The sequence below is a fragment of the Phacochoerus africanus genome, chromosome 4, assembly GCF_016906955.1.
Source record: "Phacochoerus africanus isolate WHEZ1 chromosome 4, ROS_Pafr_v1, whole genome shotgun sequence".
Classification (NCBI taxonomy): domain Eukaryota; kingdom Metazoa; phylum Chordata; class Mammalia; order Artiodactyla; family Suidae; genus Phacochoerus; species Phacochoerus africanus.
This window is the reverse complement of record NC_062547.1, coordinates 43,633,073-43,657,826: the sequence shown is the minus strand read 5'-3', so window position 1 is coordinate 43,657,826 and position 24,754 is coordinate 43,633,073. Positions and strand designations below refer to the sequence as shown.

Here is a 24,754-nt window from a genome sequence, read left to right as displayed (position 1 = left end):
CCCTGACACACAGCTTCTGCTGCTAAAGCTCTCAGTTGGGTGGTTTTGCCACCCCCCACCCAACCCCAAGGACATTTGGTAATGCCTGGAGACTTTTTTGATTGTCAGAACTAGAGGATGCTACTGGCATTCAGGGAGCAGAAGCAAGAAATGCTGCTAAACAGCCTACAATGCACAGGACAGCTCCCCACAGCAAAAAAGTAATCTGGTTCAAAAGAGATGATGGATGACACTTTCTATCTTAGCAAACCAGAGGGGCAGAAAAATGGGTTATGCTTTCAAAGAACAATGTTCTAGACAACGATGAGGTGATATTAACATTCTGGACTTGGCTTAGGTTCTTCCAGGCTTGGCTCCAGCCCTAAATCACTGCATGATCCTGGGCAAGTCACTTAACCATTCTGTGTCACATTTCCCCTCTAAAACAAAAGGAGTAACTTAAAAAAAAAAAAAGTTATACTCAAACATTCCTGTACCTGATAATGGCCTGGAATTCTGGCTAAAATGCAAATTCCTAGGTTCCATTTCCAGAGATTCTGAATTTTTAACAAGCACCCCAGGGGAATCTGTTTAGATGGCTAGCAAATTGCAGCCTACTGCTGTGGATATCACAGCCTTCTAACACATGTCTTCCCACAAAGGGAACCTGCTGACAGGACATGGCAGGAATGAATGTCTCACTCCTTATCCTGGGAAAATTCTGAACATCAGAATCACCTGTGGAATGTTTTTTACATGATGATGCCAGAGCGCCAGCAGAAACAAAATAAATCAGAATCTCTGGCATTAGGTCCTAGGCATCGATATTAAAAAAAAAAAAAAAAAAAAAACTGTCCAAGGGATTCCAACAGGCAGCCGGGGATGGCATTCACTCGGCTAAGGTCTCACAGTGGGGACACTGGGCTCCAACAAGGTAAACGTACTAGTAACATTCAGCCCCAAAGTGAGTGTGGGATAATAATAAGGTAAGGCAGAAGCAAAGCTCCTCCCCTTCAAAAGGAAGAAAAACTATCTGACATGGAATTTTGTTGGTGGTGGTGGTCTTTTTAGGGCCATGGCCACACCATAGGGAAGTTCCCAGGCTAGGGGTCAAATCAGAGCTGTAGCTGCCAGCCTAGGCCAGAGCCACAGCAACACCAGATCCAAGCTGCGTCAGCGACCTACACCACAGCTCACAGCAATGCCAGATCATTAACCCACTGAGTGAGGCCATGGATCAAACCCGCATCCTCATGGATACGAGTCAGGTTCCTTACCACTGGGCCACAACAGGAACTCCCGACATGGAATTTTTAAATAAAGGCTAAAGAGCAGACAACTAGCTTCTTTACTGAGGGCATAAAACCAATGGGTTTTGCCTCATAAATGCTTGTTTCATTTCAATCAAGCACTAGCAAAGTGCCAGGCACTGAAGGAAGGCAGAGCAAATAGAAAATGAGGCATCTCATCTTCAGAGTGCAGACCTTCTGAGGAGGTAAAGCTGGAACCCCAAGCAGTTCATCCTAAGGCAGGGTCTCCTGGTGCTGACGTGGAGGGGAGGGAAGGAGCTGAAGAAGGTCAGCCCGCCTGGGCCAGGCCCTGGGACACTTCAGGTTCCAGCCACACTCAGATACTCCCACAGGTGCTGCAGGACTGAATCCGCAGTCTGTTCCCTGACATGGTCCACCCTGCTGGCCTATTGCCAGCCAGCTCCAAAAGGCCAAGTGAGGGACGTAAGGGGCCTCTGGCTGCCCATGAAGTTGCAGCTATATTCATTTCCCTTCCAAATTAACATCCTACTGCCTCCTAATAAAGCCGTCAGCTCGCAACAAAAGACTCTGGCCAAGGTGCCCAAGGCTGTTTAGGCAGTGGGCACAGCAGTTACTTGATGCCAAAGGTGGGAGGCCCAGGGTGGGACTAAGCCTTTTCACACTGACAGTGGGCTCTTCCATCACCAGAAAGCCCTCAAACGTCCCCCCACCCCCAGCTGGCCGTCCTCCTTTACTGCACATTTATCACTGGGCCAATGCACTTGGGACTGAAACACAATTAATCCCTGCTCAAGCCACATTCCTTTTTTCCTAGAGAATGAATCTGATAGACCCGCAGTGTCAATAGGAGAGCACCACTCTGAATGCTAATTGTCCCCACGAGTTCTGCAGAGGGCATGGGGAGAGGCCGGGGATGCTGGCCTCCATGGCATGGGCACTCTTGGGTTTGGAAACCCTACCTGGTGTTATCGGCAGCCACTCGATGCAGGGACTGCCCTCCTAGTCGAGACAGCAGTAGCCAGAGACCCTCAAGTTTCCTCCAGGGTAACATAAGGCTGGTGGCTGGAGCCGAGGTGGTCAGGCAGTGGGGAGAGAGGTGAATGGGCAGGTGTTCAGCTCCGCTCTGCTCCTCTCCACTGAGGGGAGCCGGCAGTGGGTGGGGATTTAAAATGCAACAACGAGATTTAGGTTAGATTCACAGATGAACTTCCTGACAGAGAGGGAAGCTCTGGAAAAGCTGACCCATTACTTAAATTACACTGGTTTGCCACAAGGGGCTGATTGTACTGTCCGCCAGGAAGCAAGGGAGGGATGAGGAGGCAGCCTCCTCCTGTGCACAATGGTCAGAAGCAGGGACCACACCCAGCCGGCCCACAGCCACATAACAGGCCATAGCCTTTTTGCTTTAAATCTAAGGTGAACAGAACTGTCTGATAATCCCCACCAATAGGCTTTTTTTTTTTTTTTTTTGCTTTTTACAGCTGCACTTGCAGCATATGGAGGTTCCCAGGCTAGGGGTTGAATCGGAGCAACAGCTGCCAGCCTGCACCACAGCAACACGGGATCCTTAACCCACTGAGCGAGGCCAGGCATCAAACACGCTTCCTCATGGGTACTAGTCAGATTCGTTTCCCCTGCGCCATAAAGGGAACTCTGTATTTTTAAATGTACTTATTCTCTGGTCTAGGAATTCCGGTTCTAGGAATCTAAGAAGATGGTTAAAAAAAAGAAAAAGAAAAAGTCAAATATTTTTACATATTTTAGGGGAAAATATGTACTTAGGTAATTCAGTAGTCACAATCTAAATGTCCAACTATTGAATGGGGAATGATTAAGAAAATTATGGTCCGTGCACCCAACAGACTATTCTGTAGCAAATAAAGATGTTTCTAAGGAATATGTAATAATATGGGAAATGCACATGATATAATGTTCAGTGAATAAATCATATGAAACTGTGTATTTTCCAAAAAAAAGGATATGTGCATTTCAAAAAAGAAGGAAGGGAAATACACTAAAATGTTAGCAGTCATCATCTGTGGGTGTGGAAATAATTTTATTTTTTTGGAAAATACTTTCTGAATATTCTAAAATAAGCATTACCTTAACAATCAGCAAATGTAGACATTCAGGAAAAAAAAAAAAAAGCAGTCTATTCCTTGATGTACCTCAGCGCCATAAATCTGCTTCATCTGCACAGCCATTATTCCCAGAAAGCAAAACGGTGACACTCAATCTTGTCCTTGGCAAGATGAACATATTCTCGCTTCAAAAATGGCTCAGCCGACCCACTGCAGCCACCTGAAAACCATTCGTCACTCTTTCCTGCTGGGAAGCACAGGGTCTCCTGCCCCCTCCCTCCGCCCCCGCCCCACACCAAAGACTCCTGGGTCTCTCATTCTGTGGCCAGAACTCCCTTCACATCGAATTACAATGTGCCTAAGTGGAGTCTGAAAGGGAAGGGAGAGAAGTAGAATCCTGCAAAGAATGGGAATTTATTGGATTAACCCTGAGAAGTCTCGAACTGCCAGTTTTAGAGACTGTCACTATTTATGGAATGTCCGCTAAATATCAGGAACTGGGTAGGATGCTTTCATATGCTTTGCAGAGTAGGACACACTAGCCCCATTTTACACATGAAGAGACGAAGCCTTCAAAACTCACACGGACTTGCCTCAAATCACTACATGCTGCTCATCTAACTTCCAAGTTAGGAAAGTTTCCCCCTCCGTCACCTCTGGCATTAGCATCTTGGCAGGGAACACAACGCAGACAACACCTCTTCCTTCCAGACTTCCATTCCAGCTCTCCATACCTGGAGACAAGGCCACTATATATCTCTTGCCCACTTGCTATCTCTATCACCACCCACGGATGCAAACACACTAGCCCCATGTGGACATATCCGTGATCCATTGTGGCCAGTCTTCATGACCTGCCTCATGACCTCTAAGGATGACTTCAAGACAGGGCAAACAAGGCCCTCTCTGGAGGTCTGAAACTGGAGAGAGGAGGGGAGTTTGCAGCAAAAGCACATTCCTTCAGGATCTCCTTTAGGCTCACAACATCTCTGAAGCAGGTAGGCGTCTCATCCCTTTTTACAGATGAGAAAAGTGAGGTTAGAGAGTAGACTGACCTAAGTCTAGTAAGAAGCACAGCAAGCACTAGAACTCAGGTCCTCTGACTGCTAACCAGTGATCTTTCCACCACAGAGGAGAATACTAAGAATAAGGATTCTAAAGCCCTAAGGCCTGGATTCACATCTCAGCCCCACTACTGATAAGCTATGTGGCCCTCGGTCCATTACTTAACCTAAAATTTCCTCAAATTGCAACATGAAGAAAATAATAGTCCCTACCTCTCATACTAGTTGCAAGGATTACATGGGGAAATATATGTGAAAGAGACAGCAGGTGCCTGAGATGGTGTCAGCACCCAACATGGATGGTATAGCATTAGGACTTTTCTTTTTTCTTTTGGCCATACCCATGGCATATGGAAGTTTCATGGCCAGGGATCAAATCCGCGCCACAGATGCGAACCAAGCCAGTGACATGGCCAGATCCTTCACCCATCACACCACAAGAGAACTCCAGGACTTTTCCCTCTTAGAACTGCTTCCACTATGCAAGGCTTTAGTCTGAAAACAGGGCCATGTGTGCCTATATCAGCTCAGGTGAAACCAGCTCTGCCTTGCAAGGCCTGGCCAATAGCCTTCACCTAGTTTTCAGATCTTACTGAGATGACCTTGAATATGCTCGTCTTTCTTCATAAGGGCTCCTCTCTGGCCCCCTTCATCCTCTAACTCTAACTGTCCTTAAGTAGCACCTCTGAAATCAGCTCATCCTGGAAGTCCTCCCTTACTCCCAAAGCTGAATTTCCTTATCTCCGACAGATTCCTGAATTTACAACCCTATAAGGATATTCACTACTATTATCAAAACTGGCTCTGTAATTGCCTGTCTCCCCCACTGCACTGACAGCCACTGAAAGCAGGCAAGGACTGCGAGTGGTATATTCATTTTCTGCTCTTCAGTACTCATCTGTATTGGTTTCCTACTGCTGCTGTAACAGATGATCACAAATTTAGCAGCTTAAAACAACACACATTTACCATACTGTAGTTCTGAAGGTCAGAAGTCCAAAATCAGTTTCACTGGGCTAAAATCAAAGTGTCAATAGGGCTGCATTCCTTCTGGAGAATGAATTCCTTGCCTTTTTCAGCTTCTATATTCCTTGCTCACTCCAACCTCTACTACTGTCAGCACACTTCCTTCTCTTCACTCTGACCGTCATCTATAAGGACCCTTCTGATTACACTGGGCTCACTCAGATAATCCAGCATAATTTCCCCATTCCTCACTTCCCAATTACACCTGCAAAATCTCTCTGACCACATAAAGTAACACTGACAGGTTCTGGGGATCACAACACAGACATATTTGGGGAAGGGGGGCCATCACTCAGCCTACCTCACAATCTCAGCTTTTTTTTTTTTTCCCCCCTTGGCCATACCTGTGGCATGTGGAAATTCCCAGGCCAGGGATCGAGTCTATGCCACAGCAGTGGCCCAAGTCACAGCAGTGGCAATGCCAGATCCTTAACCTAAGGAGCTACCAAGGAATTCCATCCCTATCATAGCTCTTATTGCATAGCAGATGGGCAGTGACCACCTGTCCTGTGCAAGAAACCACACTCTACGTGGTACTAAACCACTGAGAAGTAGAACCTTCTCAGCTGGTTTAGGAGGGACCCAAAGCCTAGAACCTCTGTTCTAGTTAAAATCTCCCAAAGGGGGCCTTCTCTCCATAACCTGCAACTCTGGGTCTCTTCAGCTAACATGGAAGTGGTCCATATACCTCCACACTAGGTAAAAATACACTGGTTGATTCTTTGAACTCTGAAAGTATGGATAGATGAATCAGTCTCCAAAATCATTTGGTAATTGCCCTTTAGATAGACTGAAGGCACAATCTATGTCTTCCTGGAGCTCACAATCCACACAGCATCATCACAATGTATACAGAAGCCAAAAGGCAGCAGGATAAGGGTTTTATCACTTACCAGCATGAGTCAGATTTGATAAATGCCACATATTATAAATACAGCACATTCTTTGAAATTCTGTCAAAATCAAGCTTTAAATTGCAGGCTACAGCAGAAATCCAATCACATTCACTTCCACTTGAGGCTGGTACCTGAACAAGAAAGTGTCAGAACTCCTGATGACAAGGGCAGGCTGGTCCAGAAGGGGCATTGGAAGGAGCCCAAGCTGGGATCTGAACCCTGACTCTCCATTCTACCCTGTGTGACCAAGGTCTTGTTAATCAACCTCTCTGAGCTTTCTCAATATACAAGACACACACAACAAGCCCATTAACACTGACCCACCGGTAAAATGCCCAGCAGGCAATATGTTTTCATCAGGGTCTGGACCCCTCCTTCCTGCTCCTGAAAGAATAAAGTTGGCAGGGCAAGTAAATCCTCTCATTGAGTACAACTTGGTGTATGTGCACTGTTTCCCTAATGTTATCCACACCCCACCTCCATGATTCTGCCACCTCCCTGTCCAACCTTGTCTATTTTTCTTTAAACAGACAGCCAAGATTTTAGACACATCCTAAGCAACAGCAGCTGCCAAATGATGAGTTTAATATTCTGGCTATATTTCAAGTGAAAAAATCATATACTCATGTATAAAACCATTAAAATTTAAAATATCCAGCCTGGTGTTATTTCATATCCTGTTACATTTTGGGAAACCCTAGTGAAAAAAACCTGAGTTCTGGTCCTGACTCAACTAACAACTATTAGGTATGCCCATGTCAGGTCCCTTCTCTGAGACTCAGTTTCCCCCAAATAAGAAAATAAAGCGAATGATCGGAGTTCCCGTCGTGGCTCAGTGGTTAACGAATTCGACTAGGAACCATGAGGTTGCGGGTTCCATCCCTGCCCTTGCTCAGTGGGTTAAGGATCTGGCATTGCTGTGAGCTGTGGTGTAGGTTGCAGACGCGGCTCGGATCCTGCGTTGCTGTGGCTCTGGCATAGGCCGGTGGCTACAGCTCCGATTCAACCCCTAGCCTGGGAACCTCCATATGCCGAGGGAGCAGCCCTAGAAAAGGCAAGAAGACAAAAAAAAAAAGAAAGAAAGAAAAGAAAGCGAATGATCTAGACAATCTTTCCATTTCCTTTCAGTTCTGAGACTATGAGATTTATTACTAAGTGATCCATATAAACAAGAGAATCCGTGCAGGGGATTTTTGAAAAAAGTAATGACTATCATTCAACATAATTAGAATCATTCATCTTAAAAGATGACAGAAGAAAAGAACGAGAGGGAATGACAAAGAGGTATATGCCATACCTTCCCTCATCTCAAAAGACTGACTTTTTGCTTCTCTTTTAAGGGATTTTTCAAACGAGAGAGCACTTGGTCTTATAATGGGACAACCTGGATCTGAATCTCAGCTTGGATGGTTGTTAGCTTTATTACCTTTGGCAGGCCATTTAACCTCATAGTTTTTCTACAACTGTAAAATGGGTAATACCTCCCTAGCAAGGCTGACTGGGAATTACTTATCTAAAGCACCTGGAACAGAAGTGGACACAGTTACTGTTTGCTATTACTATTTTGCCTGGACTAATCTGCTGAGTACACACCCGTCTTTCCCACTTCATTGTAAGCACTCTAAAGGCAGAAAGGCCTTGCTTATCTTTCTCTCCCCTCACTGTGCCTAGCACAGTGTTTCACTAAAATAAAAATCTGGCCTGGATTTGTAGGGAATCAAAGCTTACAGAAAGAGTATTTGCTCCCAGACAGGAAACGGGATATGCACAGAGATAGATAAACAACAAGCATTCTTCCCTGTCAAAAATGACCCTCTTGCTAAAAGGAGTCTTTAAAAATTCACCAAAATGTAAACAATGTCTGACTCTGGTGCTTGAGCCATGACTCCCTGCTTTATCTCCCTATATAACATCCCATATGTTCCATCATATGTCCACAGTAGGAAAAATCACTAAAATTGTTACAAGGATAAATGAGACTGACTGCCTCTGAGTCAGAAAGTCAGAGACCTGGGGTCCACTCCCCAGCATTTCATATCTGGCTACCTGACCTCGGGCAAGTCATTCCACTTTCCAGTAAAATGACAGAAACAATACCACTCTGACATCACCAGGCTGCTGTGGGAACTAGGTCACCCAGGTTAGGGCAGTGAAAATCTCCGCTGAGAGCCCTGGAATCTCCTGTGCGTGCCTGGGTCCCACCAGTTGCTTTTCACTTTCTATTTCTAACCAGACCTTTATTTGTCAAACCTCCATACACGTTATACTTGTCGTAAAAAGAAAGAATAACCCGCAAAGCTGCAGCCTTTTTCTTACCCCATAAACCTGCTACAAAAAAGTACTGAGAAGGAATTTCAGGCTGTGATCATCACTGCTGTTAATGAGCACCACCCGTGTTTGAAATGCCACCAGCCGTGAATCCTTAATTTCATAGGGTGTTTTGTTTCTTTCTTCCCTTTTTCCCCCACAATACATTAAAACTTCAGACTAAGGGCTCGCTGGCAGAAGGTCTGTAGCAGAGAGGAAGAGGCAAAATAGCTAACCAGAACCATCAGAAGGATGGGACCTTGAAAACTCCAAGCCTAATGGAGTTAAGACTCTACACCAAACATTTCCTCTGCCTAAAATCAAACTGGCAACTTCTTTCTCTTCCTCCTTTTGTTTCTTTTATCCACAAACCTTTCATATGTACATGAATTTACATTCAAGTCAGGAGACATAACTGATCCTTAGGACCTAAGTGCTGCCCTGCATTGAAGCAAGCTGATGTATAATCCCTTTTATATATCTTGCATTACTATGCTAATATCAACTATCTTTGATCCACCAGCAACCATTAAACGAGTGAGCACAGGAGGGTTACAGTCCCACACAAATGATATTTAAAAGTGAGAGCCAAGGCGTTCCCTCATGGTTCAGCAGGTTAAGGATCCAGCATTGTCATTGCTACGGCTCTGGTTACAGCTGTGCCGTAGGTTCAGTCCCTGACCTAGAAATTCCTGCATGCCACGGGCACAGCCAAAAAATAAATAACAGCCAAGAAGGTGCTGTATCTAGAAGCCCCAGAGAGCCTATCAATGAAAGACAGATGGGACCAGAAAAGGGTACCAAAAAACCAAAATGACCAATACGAACCTCTTTTGCTCATTTTACAAACATATCCAGAATTAGCTTGGGATGTTAGACTAGGAGGATGGAAGGAAAACAGTAAGCAAATGTATTTGCAGAAACTGCCTCCTGGTTTATTCCTATTCTGGGAGGCAGAGTTCTTCAGATGCATAATTTCCACAGGGGGTCAGTCACATAGCAATTTTAATTCCTGAGTCAACTTCCCTGTCAGTAAAATGTAGGTGATAATTAACTGCATCATAAATTGTTGTGAGAATTAAATGAGATAATATGTGAAAGCACTTAGAACAGTGTATGGTACACAGTAAGCCATCAGTAATTATTTGCATGCTGCCTTAGTTTTTTTGTTTTTTTTTGTGGGTTTTTTTTGTCTTTTTGCCTTTTCTAGGGCCGCTCCCGCGGCATATGGAGATTCCCAGGCTAGGGGTCAAATCAGAGCTGTAGTCACCAGCCTACACCAGAGCCACAGCAACGCAGGATCCGAGCCGAGTCTGCAACCTACACCACAGCTCACAGCAATGCCAGATCCTTAACCCACTGAGCAAGGCCAGGGATCGAACCTGCAACCTCATTGTTCCTAGTCGGATTCGGTAACCACTGCGCCACAACGGGAACTCCAATGCTGCCTTAGTTTTGCATATACTATTCCATTTGATCCCAAGAACTGAGAGGTAGATTTTATTACTCTCACAGGACAATAGCTCAAAGAGATAAAAGGACTTGCTCAGAATCACACAGATAAAAAGTGCCAGGTGTCTGGTTGTTCTTAGGACTAACAGTCCATAATCATGGCTGAACCAGAGATGGTCCCATTACCAAGAATTTGAGCATGCTACCTTTCCAGCTCAAACGGTACTGTGCCTACAATCAGGAACTCACCAGTCTCCAAGGCCTCTTCGAATAGTCAGACACTAGAAAACAGGCTTAATGTGAAGGTCAGAAAAAACTTCCAGGACAGTTCTCACATCTGACCCTAGGAGCCTAGGTATGGCCTCTGGGGTGGGCACAAAATGGCACTTCTGACATTCTCATCTTTTATATAATAAAACAACTGTCTCGGCTGCTGCTCCAAGGATCCTCTAGTTACCTTTCATTAAAAAAAAAAAAAAATTTTTTTAAGCTACCAATTAACAAGAGCTGCGTTCAATCCTATATAAACACCTTGTATAATCCTCACAATTATCCTGCTAGGGGGAGGAGGTGAAGAGAGGTACCCTTATCTCTATTTAACAGGCAAAGAAATAGACTCAGAGAGGCCCAGGGTCAGAGCTAATAAACAGCAGAGACTAAATTTGAACCCAATTAGGCAGAGAAAGTGCCACAAACCATTTCAATTTACTCCTCATCAATCCCTCTCCCCCCACCTGGATACCCACAGGGCCTAGGCCTGGAACAACTAGCCTCTCTTCTCTTCACCAGAGACAGTAAAACCCAGTGGAAGGAATTTAGTGCTTCTGCAAACCAAGACAGCAAAGGCTGGCAGGGTCTTTATTCAGTTTCTCCTCTTGATCTTGCATGATTCAGAACAAACTTTCAGAGAACTTCTATCTTAGCCTGGGTACCTTCTCCTGATGCCAATCCCAAGAAGAGGCCCCCTGCCAGAGAAATACAGTAACAGTCACCATTAAACCCAGCACCTCTGTTAAGAGGGAACGGAGGAGTTCCTGTTGGGGCTCAGCGGAAACGAATCTGACTAGCATCCATGAGGACGCAGGTTCGATCCCTGGCCTCGCTCCGAGGGTTAAAGATCCAGCATTGCCATGAGCTGTGGTATAGGTGGCAGATTCAGCTCAGATCCCATCTTGCTGTCTGTGGCTGTGGTGTAGGCTGGCGGTTATAATTCCGATTCGATCCCTAGCCTGGGAACCTCCATATGCCACAGTGTGACCCTAAAAAGACGGAAAAAAAAAAAAAAAAGAGGGAAAGGAGAAGTCCAAGAGCTGATGTACAGAGCCAGGCTGCCCCTTTAACCCGGTGTCAGGGGCAGTCAGGCCCCAGGACAGAGGCCTCAGCTGATGCTGGATTCACCAGAGCCCGTTGTGCCCAGCATGGACACATGGGGAATCTCTAAACCAGCCCTGCTCAGTCCTCTGACCCTACCACTCATAGCGATGCTGAACCCCTCCGGTTCACCCCACAATCCCACAGCCTTTCTAACAACGGCCTCACTTTCCCACAACCTCACAACCCCTGTTCACGTCACAGAACCCCCAGAGACCTTACAGAATCAACTTGAGTAGCTTCCCCAGGCAGTGGCCAGGCCATTATTAATGCATATTCAGCCATGACCAGCAGGCTGCAAGTGAGCAGACATTAAATGGCAGCCTTGGGCAGACTTCCCATAGAAAAAAAACTGTTCTTAAATCGGGACCATCTCCAAATCCTCACCTCACAGAGTGACAGCAGATCAACAGCAGCTCAGGGCACTGCGGGAGAAGGTGGCACTCTAAAAGCATGAGTATTGGGGGAGGGGCGCCACTGAGTGAATGTACATACCACAAACCCAGTGTGACAGGTGGCATGGACCCCCCAATAACGCAGGGTGAGAATCAGCAGCCTTTCTCCAGCCAAGCCCTTCTTCACTCATCTCCTCTCTGGAAGCTTGGGCTGAGATGGGGACTATGTGTCCCTGGGCAGCCATCAGAACAGTCCAGCCCAGGAGGAACCCAGTAAGCCAAGCCACTGAAGGAGGGGATAGAAAACCGAAGAGGAGATGTGGGGACTGCAACGGCCTGTCTCAGAGAACTGCTCTGATACAATGCACAGCCTATGGTCATTGTTAAATTCTTCCTCCCTGCACTCCTCACCCCTATAAACATATCGCCCCTCCCACAACCCCCCCAATAAGTCCAGCCCCCTGTTGCACCCCAAGAGTGCCAACTTTCAAGACATGCTCTTCTCATCACAGATCTGCCAACCCTTTAGTTTACAAGGCTGAATCCATTACCACAATCTGTCAAAGAAAGAGCGGTGTCCCAAGTCTCTAAGGCACAGCACCTGCCAGGAGGGCTGAGTTGGGCAACTCTTCTCAGGCCCCAGCTGGCGCAAAATCCCAGGCCTCCTACTAGCCCAATCCCTTAAAGCCAAGACCTATCCACAGCCCTCCATTTAAGGCTGGGCCCTTCCACACAACACACAGCACAGCACACACAGCACACAGCTCACACAGCACACACCTAGTGACACTACCAGTCTGAGAATCCACCTTCTCCCAGCCTTTGGGGAGGGAAACTGAAACCAGAGAGTGCAAACTCCGCCCTCAGCTCTTCCCCACCTTGACCTCCTCCTTCCTCTTGGCGCTGAGGGAACTGGGAGAGGCAGGTCAGGTGACCACCTGGGAGGCACTTTTGCCTTAGCCCAGAGTCCTACAGAGCTGGGGCCTGAAAATACACCCCAGGGCACTTGTTGAATCTGCCGAGGTTTCCAGGCTCTGGGGCCGGGACAGGGCAGCGCTTTTCAGAATGCTTTTCAGACTGCCTGCCAGCTGAGAACTCAGTCTCACACACCTGGCCTGGAAGCTTCATCTAGAAGCTGCCCTGGGGCAGGTGGTAGGAAAAGGGGTGGTTTCCGAAGGTAAAGGAGGAAAGGTATAGATAGGCGGGTTCCAAAGTAGATAAAAACATAGAGCTTCTCCCTTTCTGCCCTCAGGGTAGTCCCACAGAAGGCGAAAATGGTTTTCTTCTGCAGGGTCCTGGTGACTGGGGGAATGCCAGCATCCTTCTCAGGAAATGGGATGCAGTAGCCTGAGCTTAAACCTTGACTGCCAACGCCAAAAAAGGGAAAGAAAAACCTGCGACCCACCAATCTCATTTCCAGATCCCCTCCCTCCAGCCTAAACACATTAATAATTAACTTGCCTACCCGGGAGCTCGCCAGCGTTGCCATAAAAGATGAGTAATGACACGGGAGTCCCGGCCCCATGCCCATAGGCTTCTAGGCTCCAGGCTGGGACCGGCGCCTGGAACAAAGCCTCCGCATTCCTCCGGGAAGGTGTGTCTGAAACCAGATCTGTCAAAGGCGAGAGGCTGACCCCTTACCTCCCACTTAGCCGACCCCCGGCTAGAAAGGGTGGGGGGAGGGGCCGACGCGCGGGGCGGAACTGGTGGCGAGGTCGCCTTTGCCCACTTCCCCTCCCCCGCACTCCCAACGACCGGTGCCCCCAAACAGCCGATTTCGAGACGCCGCGCTGAGAGATAATCCTGTTACCATGAATGCTGGCTGTACTTGGAAACCAATTCTCAAAAGAAGGCAGCTCCCTCGGCGCCCTTCCCGATGAGTAACCCAAAGCCAATCGCCGGCTCAATGAATTCTCTCGCTGAAACTCCAGTGGCGAGCTGCGGCTCCCACGCGGATGGCCGGCCGAGAACCAACCGGCTCACGTCACGCCGGCTCCCAGGCACAAAAACACCCCCCAAATACAGCCCGTGCACATTGCGCCCTGCCGGCCCAACTACCCGCAGCCCCCCGAAAGTTACGGTGTGCGGACATACCTGCAGGCTCCCGGCAGCGTCCCCCGCAAGCCCCCCAGGGCGGCGGGGCACGCGTGCCCGGACGGGCAGCGCCTTGGTTCCATGAGCCACTCCGGGAGCCGGGACTGGCCACGGTCAGCAGCGCTGGGTTGCGGAGCGCGCTGGGGCCTCAGCGCGCCCGCGGCGCATCTCGCGCCCTCCTTGTCCTCGCCCGGCCTTCCCTAAAAGCCCACACCCACTTGACATCAGCTCGGATCAAAGCACGTGGCGCAGCGCCAGACGGCAGACCCCGGCGGTCCAGAGCGCGCCCTAGGTGCCACTGCTTCGCGAGGACTGCGCGTCCGAGCCGCACATTTCTCTCCTTGCAGATGATGCTGCAAGCAGGAGTGGGCAGGGAGACGGAAGAGGGGGAGGGAAACCCGCGGAGGGGGCAGGACCTGCAGCCTAACAGCCGCGCTGCTCTGGCGCCTAGCCAACCACCAGCAGACCCTACAGCCCTTGCTGCTAGCGCGCCCATCAACTGTGAAGACCAGGTTGCAGGTGATCCGGGTTGCTGTCCTCTCCCCACCAGGAAGTCCTGACCTTGAATCCTCTTCCCCAGAATGACTGAGGGAGGCTTCCCTCTAACCACCCCCTACTAAATTGCCAGGGCTGGTTCTGCCAAGCCAGGAATGAATTCTTGGTTGGATGTGGTTGCTGACCCCATCACCCAGGAGGCTGCTATGGGCACCCAAAGAAGCTGACCTTATCCTCTGGCTTGTTGCTATACCTGCAGCCTCAACTGGGTCTCCTTTCTTTTTCTCTTCTCTCAATGCCCTTGGCAATAAGGGACAGCTCTCCTGGCAAGCTCCTGCAGGCAATCAGAAACAGCACCACCCAGCAGCCCACACACACTTCTAATTCACTCATTAACATCCATCCAAATAGTCAAACATTTAAGCATTTATTAAGGCTTAGTATATGCCAGGAGCAACATAAACAACGTTCCTGCCCTCATAGAGCTCTACAGTCATAGCGTATATAGTCAGGGAGGGAGAGATTAAAAACAAAGAAAGGTAATTATAATTGTGACAAGCGTATTAAAGGTAAGAGGTGCTACAAGAACGCACCTGGGAACCCTAAACAATATTGGCAGTCAGGAAAGGCTTCCCTGAGGAAGTGACATTTGAGCTGCTGAAGTATGAAGAGAAGTTATCCTGGGGGAGGGAAAGTTCAGGCAAAGACACGGGTTAGGTTCATTCCCATTCACAGGTGGAGAAAGTTCCCTTGCGGCCTAGTAGGTTAAGGATCACAGCTGCTGCATGGGTTTAATCCCTGGCCTGGGAACTTCTATATGCCCTGGGAACAGTCCAAAAAAAAAAAAAGATTGCCTCCATTCAAAGGTGAAGATAAGCAGACATGAACTTGCTGGAGACACATGGGCCTTTGTCCAGGAGGGGCATGAAGCAGTTCACAGGCCCTGGAAGAGAGTTCAAAGAGGCCCTTATGTCTGCTTTCTCTTCTCCCCCTGAACCAGGCTATCTTTCCCATCATTGAGCTCTAAACTGGCAGTTGGGAGCTTTTACTTCTAGCTCCAACTCCATCATCAATTTGCTATGTGGCTCTAAAGAAATCCCTTCTACTCTTTGGTTTCAATTTCTCCACCTAAAATGAGGGTTTGGGAGTTCCCGCTGTGGCTCAGCAGGTTACAAACCCAACTAGTATTCATGAGGATGTGGGTTCAATCCCTGGCCTCGCTCGTGAGTTAAGAATCCAGTGTTGCCGTGAGCTGTGGTGTAGGTTGCAGACAAAGCTTGGATCCCAGTTGCTGTGGCTGTGGCATAGGCTGGCAGCTGCAGCTCCGACTGGACCCCTACCCTGGGAACTTCCATATGCCTCACTTGCAGCCCTAAAAAGCAAAAAAAAAAAAACAAAACTTAAAAAAATAAATAAATAAACAAATAAAATGAGGTTTTGGTTAGAACAGTGTTTCTACATTTATTTTTTTCAAACCCATACTCCCCTATTCCCTTTTGGTTTTTTCCTTTGTTTTTTCTTCTTAGGGCCATACCTATGGCACATGGAAGTTCCCAGGCTAGGGGCTGAATCCCAGCCACAGATGCTGGCCTACGCCACAGCCACAGCAACGCCAGATCTGAGCTACATCTGTGACCTATGCTGCACACAGATCCATTGTTACTACACCTGTGGTGTAGACCCCAGCCGCAGCTCCCATTCAACCCCTGACTGGGAAACTTCCATATGCGGCAGGTGCAGCTATAAAAAGAAGAAAGAAAAACTGGAAAAACTGTATGTGCCCCTTTAAGTATACAGCATTAAAAGATGTCTGCTGACGTTAACTTGGAAGTAGGAATAAAGAAATGGTCTCCAGGAATTCCCTTGTGGTGTTAAGGATCCAGCATTGTCACGTTAGCTTGGTTCACTGCTCTGGTGAGGGTTGGATTCCCTGGCCCTGAAACTTCCACATGCCACAGGAGTGGCCAAAAAAAATTTTTTTTTTTAATTAAAGGAGTTCCTGCTGTGGCGCAACAAGATCAGTGGCATCTCGGAAATGCTGGGATGCAGGTTCAATCCCCAGCTTGGAACAGTGGGTTAAGGATCCAGTGTTGCCTCAGCTGTGGCACAGACTGCCAACTACAGCTCGGATCTGATCCCTGACCCAAGAACTCCATATGCTGGAGAGCATCCAAAAAAGAAAAAAAAATGGTCTCCAAGCTCACCCTTTTCCTGTTATCTGTCCCCATCCTTCCCACATGAGTCTGACCATAAGCACTTATCTCTACCCTCATTTCTTTTATTCTTTCCAGGATAAATTGGCCAGGCAATGAACAGAAGCCATGGGTCATCCAAAAGGCATGCTGTGGAAGACTGTTCTGAATGATAATTTCCAGTGATGCTGGGAAACAGACACTTTTAAGGACGCATATAATGTTCCTGTGGACAAATCAGCTGTATGATTTAAAAGCCCTAAAAATGTATGTATCCTTTGAACCATCGATTCCAGATCTACGAATTTATCCTCAAGATATAATTATAGATGAACACAAAGATTTATCCACAAGGATGTTCACATCATCATCTTCATAACAACAAATGATTGGTTAGTAAACCCTGGTACATTTTTGCCACTGAATATATGCAACTTTAAAACTGATATATAAAGGAGTTCCCACTGTGGCTCAGTGTTTAATGAACCCAACTAGTATCCATGAGGTTGTGGGTTTGATCCCTGGCCTCGATCAGTGGGTTAAGGATCTTGCCTTGCCATGAGCCGTGGTTTAAGTCGCAGACACAGCTTGGATCCTGCATTGCTGTCGTAGGCTGGCAGCTACAGCTCCAACAGGACCCCTAGCCTGGGAACCCCCATATGCGTGGCCCTAAAAAGGCAAAAGACAAAAAAAACCAAAAAAACTGATATATAGAATATTTACTGTTGAATAAAACAAAACAAAGATTACAAGACAAATGATCCCTGTGTGTGCAAGCATGTGTGTACAGGTTGGAGGGGGATGATGGTGGTGGTAAGCACCTATGATAAAATTACACTGTGTTCATTTTTCTTACTGGTTGATTCAAAACCTAGCCTTTGGACCAAAACATGATGCCACTATGGCTTGTCACCCTCACTAGTAAATCTATTAACCCATATGAAAGTTAGAGAACCTTAATATTTAAACAGCATAGAATAAACCTTGCAGGTAGGCAGGAACCTGGCTCAATTCTCTACTGCTATCCACTCACCATTAGGGATTTGATAGTAATCTTAAAGGTAGAATAGTTTTCCCCCAGAGGTTCCATTTCACCTAGCTTTTTCAGCTGTTCTTTCCTTGAGTCTAGCTCAGTAGTTTCCAGACGTTAGAGTGCATAAAAATTACTGTCCATGGTGGTTTAGGGTAATCTTGACTTTATGAGATTTTTTTCCTTTATACTTTATACAGTGTCTAATCACTGTATGACAGTTCAGAAGAAGAAAAAAGACTACTGAGAGATATTTACCAAAATGTTAACAATATTGGAATTATAGTTGATTCTATTTCCTTCCTTCAGATTTTCTGTGTTTTCCAAGTTGTCTGTAAATAAACATGTATTACCTTGGTAATCAGAAAGTGAAATGCTACTTAAAAACAAGTGGGTTAGAAACCCTCCGAAAGATAAAAAGAAGCTAAGTCTTGACTTTAAAAGGGGTGACTCTGATCATGCCTTTCGCAGCCCTTCTTTCTGCAAGCTCTGATACTGCCCCAGTTGGTGCCCCAACGCCCAAGGACGACAGTACATCGTCGCTAGGATACCATGTAGGAAAAACTGGCAAGAAAATTATTTTTACATTTACCTCCTGGGCTATGCTTATAATAATGCTTAGAAGCTTAGACTAAAGGGTCCAAAAGGAAGCAGCCATGATCATCTGCTAATGGATCTCCTACCCTGAAACTCACCAAACATTCTAGGTTCTTAATAAGCTGAAAACAAATATGACATACACCTCCAGGTCCTGAGGACCAAAAACTGTTCAGCCTGCTTTTCCCAGACCTGATGGTGCCACCAAGCACACTGTCAAGAACCAGCAGAAAAAGCACAGGCCATGAATCAGACTGGGCTCAGCCAGTAATTGGTTTAATTATCTATGCCTCAGTTTCCCCTGTTAAAAGTAGTAAAGACTCTATAGTTTTTTTGTTTGAAGGGGTGGCTATAAAAGCATTAGGACAAGGTAGAAAATACTACTTCAATGTAGCATGTTATTATTTAATGGAACTGTATGCTAGGACTTTTGGAGGGCGAAGAAGCTGACTAGTTGTGGGTTCTTTGTCCCAAGGGTGGTAAACTGCAATTTGCATCACATTTCAAGCTTTCTGAGAACCAAAAGTGTTCACAAACCTGATGAGGGAGTGAAATGGGAAACAAGACTTTCTCTTATGGCAAAACTCAGGAACTCTTTTTTTTTTTTTTTTTTTGTCTTTTCAGGGCCACCCCCATGGCATATGGAGGTTCCCAAGCTAGGGTTGAATCAGAGCTGTAGCCTGCTGGCCTACGCCACAGCCAGAGCAACATGGGATCCGAGCTGCGTCTGCGACCTACACCACAGCTCACGGCAACACTGGATCCTTAACCCACTGAGCAAGGCCAGGGATCGTACCCACGTCCTCATGGATACTAGTTGGGTTCGTTAATCACTGAGCTAAAATGGGAATTTCCAGGAACTCTTATATCAAGGACAGAAGGAAGTGGGATTAAAAATCCAAGCTGAGGAGTTTCCATTGTGGCACAGTGGAAATAAAACCAATTAGCATCCATGAGGATGTGGGTTCGATCCCTGGCCTTGCTCAGTGGGTTGGGGATCCAGTGTTGCTGTGAGCTGTGGTGTAGGTTGCAGACAAAGCTCGGACCCCATGTTGCCATGGCTGTGGTATAGGCCGGCAGCTATAGCTCCAATTCGATCCCCAGCCTGGGAATGTCCATATGCCGTGGGTGTAGTCCTAAAAGGAAAAAGAAAAAAAAAAATCCAAGCTGGAGGCCCAGGTTTCTCAAAACACTATAGCCAACTACCATAAAGGCAGCATCTAAAGGCGAAAGATGTTTATGTTATTTGGCTTCTTTAATTCAATCATCATTCAATCCTCTACCAGGCACAGCAACCAACCGCATTCTCTGCTCAAAGTAAAGCACATGATTTCCAAGCCAGACAGAGCTCCTATTAGGTTACATTTTAAATCCACCTAGAGTCTAATAAAGCTAATTTTACTGTTATGGCATCTATTAAAACATGGGGCCTTTGTTTAGAGAGTAAACAGAGGGGAGGAAAGCACAGACATCAAGAGCTGGAAATTTTGATTATTCCGGAACTGTTTCTGGAAAGGAAGTGATAAGAATGAACTTGATTTTAAAACATAATTTTAATGGGCTCAACTGTATGAGAATATCTGCTCTTGTACAACTATCCAGCCCCCTTGAGAAGAGACCAGCCTCCTATCTGCCTACCCCCACAGCCAGGCAACAGCACAGGGACAGACATGAGGAACCCTGCTTCATCTAAGTGGGAAACACTGACATACTAACCAAGGTAGCCAACTTGGACTGGGGACTTGAAGACAAAGAGTCATTAAGAAGGAGAAAGCCTACTTGCTCCATGGTCAGAACAAAAAGCCACGCAAATGACTTTTGCTAAAATGAATAATTAGTAAGTATATACAGAGCTTAACAAATCTTTTAAAAATCATGGACTAAACCAAATTACAAAACTCCTAATTAGTTAGAACACATATCTGTGACCAGTGATCTTTGTACATTCATTTTATCAAAAGAGCCTCAGTTGGGGCGTTCCCTGGTGGCTTAACAGGTCAAGGACCTAGTATTGTTACTGCTGTGGCATGGGTTCAATCCCTGGCCCAGGAACCTCAACATACTGTGAATGTGAACCCTCAATAACCTTGGTTGATTGTAAAAAAGCAAATTCCAGGGGTCTACCCCTAGAGACTCTCATACCACAAATCTAGAGTGAGCCCAAGAATCTGCAAACAACCTGGGTGATTCAGCTTTTTGTGGTCTGGAGCCCACACTGAAATCTGAAGCTAAAAGGCCAGGAAGAGTCCAACACTCCTGTCTCCCCACTACCATCTAGGAGGCAGCGCCCAAGTGGGCTTGAATCAATTTGTAATCAATGCTGAATGAATCCAATTGATGCATCTTACAAAACTCACAACAAAACTAAAGTGTGATGAAGAATGGCAGAAACAAAGAAAATATAAAGAATCACTAAGCACATAGGAAGTGCTCTAAAACAGTTATCTTTTTTTTTTCCTTTTTTTTATTTTATTTTTTTTTTTAGGGCTGTTCCCATGGCATATGGAGATTCCCGTGCTGGGGTCCAATTGGAGCTACAGCTGCCGACCTATGCCACAGTCATGGCAACACCAGATCCAAGCCGCATCTGCAACCTACACCACAGCTCATGGCAACACCAGATCATTAACCCACTGAGCGAGGCCAGGGATCAAACCTGCAACCTCATGCTTCCTAGTTGGATTCGTTTCCACTGCACCATGAGGGGAACTCCCTAAAACAGTTATCTTTTTTAAAAGATGAGGATACTGAAATTTTTATACCTGTCTAGTCTCAACTTCTATGCATAAGCCAGGTATGAAATCTCTGAATTCACTAGTGTTACCACCTAAAAACTACATGGACTCAGACAGACCTGAGTTAAAAACTTGGGCTCACTCACTTGCAGCTGGGTGGCCCTGGATAAGTTTTTTCTTCTCTGAGCCATTCTATTTCCTCACCTCTAAAATGGGTTTAAAAATATCTATCCCCTTAATACTGTTATGAGGGAGGTATAACAAAATTGTCAAAGGGTGGAGGGCGTAGTAGATACTAAATAAACAGCAATGACCATTATTTAATCTATGGATAAACATTTATTGGGGCCTTTTATAAGTTAGGTGTTGTGAGCACAGGAAATACAGTAGACACCAAAGAGACAGAGGGACGAAAATACAAATAACATACAAGCAAATAAATAATTTCAGAAATTGAAATGCTATGAAGAAAATAAAACAGTGATGTGACAGAGTGAAATGGTGGTTCAGGAAAGCATCTGATATCAGGGAAGGCCTAAGACGTCGCATTTAAATGAAGAGCAATTTAGGTAAGAGACCAGGTGGGAACAAACTAAGTGCATTCCTGGGAAGGAAGGGCTGTGAGGCTAGAAGTCAGTGACCAGTGGGATGACGATAAAAGAGGAAACTGGGGAGTCAGATAGTGAAGCTTATGAGGCTATGTAATATTTAGTGGGAGTTTAGATTCTCTTCCAAATGCAGTAGGAAGCCGTGGATGGGTTTAAAAGAAAATTTTGTGCCGTGGAAGACGCATGAAAAACTTTTTTTTTTTTGTCTTTTTTAGGGCCACTCCCGCGGCATATGGAGGTTCCCAGGCTAGGGGTCTAATCGTAGCTGTAGCTGCTAGCCTACACCTCAGCCATAGCAATGCAGGATTTGAGCCATGTCTGCAACCTACACCACAACTCATGGCAATGCCAGATCCTTAACCCACTGAGCAAGGCCAGAGATAGAACCTCTGTCCTCATGGATGCTAGTCAGATTTGTTTCCATGAGCCATAATGGGAACTCCTCACCCAAGCCTTTGAATGAGGTTTTAGATATGTGTTTGGGGTGGGTGGGGTTTTTTGGGTTTTTTGTTTGTTTGTTTTTGTATGTATGTTGTTTGCCTTCTAGGGCTATATCCACTGCCTATGGAAGTTCCCAGGCTAGGGGTCAAATCAGAGCTACAGCCACTGGCCACAGCCACAGCCACAGCAACGCAGGATCCGAGCTGCGTCTTCGACCTACACCACAGCTCACGGCAACGCAGGATCGTTAACCCACTGAGCAAGGCCAGGGATCGAACCCAAAACCTAGTCGGATTTGTTAACCACTGTGCCACGACGGGAACTCAGAAAAAGACTTTTATAGGTGCTATTTGGAGGATGGCCGGGGGTTGGGGACAATAAACAAAAACCTAACATTTCCTTTTTGCTAAATTATGTGCTCAGAACTGTCCTAAGAACTGTACATGTACGATCTCTTTTTTTGGGGGGGGTGGGGCCTTGTCAGTGGCATGCAGATGTTCCCAGGCCAGGGATCGAACCTGCACCAAAGAAGCAATCCAAACTGCTGCAGTGACAAGGCTGGATCCCTAATCTACTGCATCACAAGAAAACTCCAACTCCCAAGTTTTGGGATTGAACAATGGAAGAGATGCCAGTTTCCCGAAATGGTTAAGCCCAGGGAAGATCAAATCAAAGGAAAGGGGAGGCATTAAAATCAAACAAGAACTCAGCTTTGCACATGTTAGGTCTGAGGTGTCTATTAGACATCCCAGTGGAGGCGTCCGGAAGGCTGCGAGCTGTGGCCGTCTGCAGTCTGGGGAGAGGTCAGGGCTGCAGATGTAATCAGAGGTACCTCACCACCACATGACTCCTCACCTGGTATGTTGTGAGGATGGAGGAGGAGGGCTCTTCCGGCCATGGAACTGGTTGGTGGTAACAAGTGAGGGCAGCACGTCATCTCAATGCAAGACTACACCTTGCTCTGGAGCTGAAAGCACCCTGCCCAACCTGCCCTCTGTGGTCCAGTAAAGCCTGCATCCCAGCCCCATCCCCTGAACCCACTTCCAGGAGCCTATCTTCTTTCAAGATGACCTCCCATATGTCAGATCTCCAGAAGGCAACACAGAGGCTGGAGGTCCTGGAGGAGAGGATGGAAATAGAAGCTGTGGATGGAAGTTTATCAGGCATCCCGCTGCCTTGTGAGAAAAGGACTTTCTACCCCCTCTTCCACTGCAACACTCCTTTTTTCAGTCCTATCAACGAAGCCCATCCGGGTGTGAGTCCCTGGAATTGCTCACAAGGGCCAGAGTGCGATAATAATGAAAGGGTTTCCAAAATAAGCCTCCCACATTCGGGCTTCTCAAATGCCCCGCTGACGTCCAGGCTACACCATTTCCAGAAATACAGCAACCTCACTTGATAAAATACTTTCATTATTGACACCACCTTGGCTCAGAGGAAGTGGGTGTGTGCTGGAGGTCAGTAGAGGTTGGAAGGAAAAAAATAAAGGGCGACTTTTTTTTTAAAGTTCAGCTGAAATGTCAAGAACATGAAGCAGCCCATGTTTACACAGAGCTTTTAAAAACTCCGAGCAGCTTCCAAGTAGCTTTAAGAAAATGGCTACAACAACCTGCCCAATGAAATGGCCTTTTAGCTTAACAGAAGTAACACCAGGCTATTCTCATTCTCCTTGTCTCCTTAGGCTTAAGCTCCTAGTATAATTTATACTCTTGCTGGTGCTGACTGTTTTACTTTTCATTCATATTTTATGGTTTTTTCATAAGCTTCTTTGAATCCACTGTGTAATAGGATAAAGCAATAGATAAAAAGACAAATAGTGCACAGTCTTGACCTTCTTGGATACTAAACTTTCAGATCTATGTAATCAATAAAGGTTGTTTATCATGGGTATTAATTGGAGGTTGGGCAAGGAAATGTTCTAATCAATATGTAAAACATTTAAAAAATTTGATCTCTTGGGAGTTCCCGTTGTGGCTCAGCGGCGACAAATCCGACTAGTATCCACGAGGACACGGGTTCAATCCCTGGCCTTGCTCACTGGGTAAGGGATCTGGCATTGCTGTGAGCTACATTATAGTTTGCAGATGCGGCTTGGATCTGGTGTTGCTATGGCTGTGGTGGAGGCCAGCATCTGTAGCTCCAATTCGACCCCTAGCCTAGAAACTTCCGTAAGCCTCAGGTACGGCCCTAAAAAGCATTAAAAATTTTTTTTCAATCTCTTGTTTTAAAAGAGAGAGAGTCTAGTAATAACTAGCACTTACATTTTTCATATTTTTCTCCCTAACTTCCTGAACAATAATCTATAGGGGAAGTGGATGACATCTTATGTCCTATACACGTATGACGATTTTGTGGCTCTTACCATTCAAACTGGAAACAATAGGAAGCCAGTTCAATAACTGTGCTACTTCATCTTCCAAATAAGACTTGTCAAAGCCACTGAAGGAAACTGGAATAAGACTCAATCTAAATCTAATCACAAACAAAGCTGGAAATTGCCAGTCCTTTGCTGGCATGGAGAGGTAAAAAGGCATGTTGATGCCCACTGCTAATCTCTCGTGTCCTTCTAAAAGCAGAAACAAGCTTTAGAATATGAAATTGCCAGCAGCCTGGGAACACAACTTTGGAGACATAAAAATTATTAGGTTTTCTAAATCACTGACATGAGCCAAAATCCTTATTGAGACCAGTGGGCCAAAGATAGAACCAAAACTCTCATC

The 24,754-nt window shown here is 46.2% G+C and overlaps 1 protein-coding gene across 8 annotated transcripts in view; it reads right to left on the bottom strand.

The window, feature by feature from the left end:
- The window catches only part of PLEKHA7 (pleckstrin homology domain containing A7), a 229,023-nt gene that overhangs the window by 131,668 nt on the left and 72,601 nt on the right, over positions 1 to 24,754 (bottom strand). The window contains exon 1 of one of the 8 annotated variants that reach the window (XM_047776204.1): positions 13,937 to 14,288. The exons of the other annotated variants lie outside the window; for them this stretch is intronic. Within the exon in view, the coding sequence (XP_047632160.1) occupies positions 13,937 to 14,019 (83 nt within the window). The 5' untranslated portion in view covers positions 14,020 to 14,288. Of the gene's footprint in view, positions 1 to 13,936; positions 14,289 to 24,754 lie in introns of those variants that run through there. 8 annotated transcript variants of the gene reach the window in all.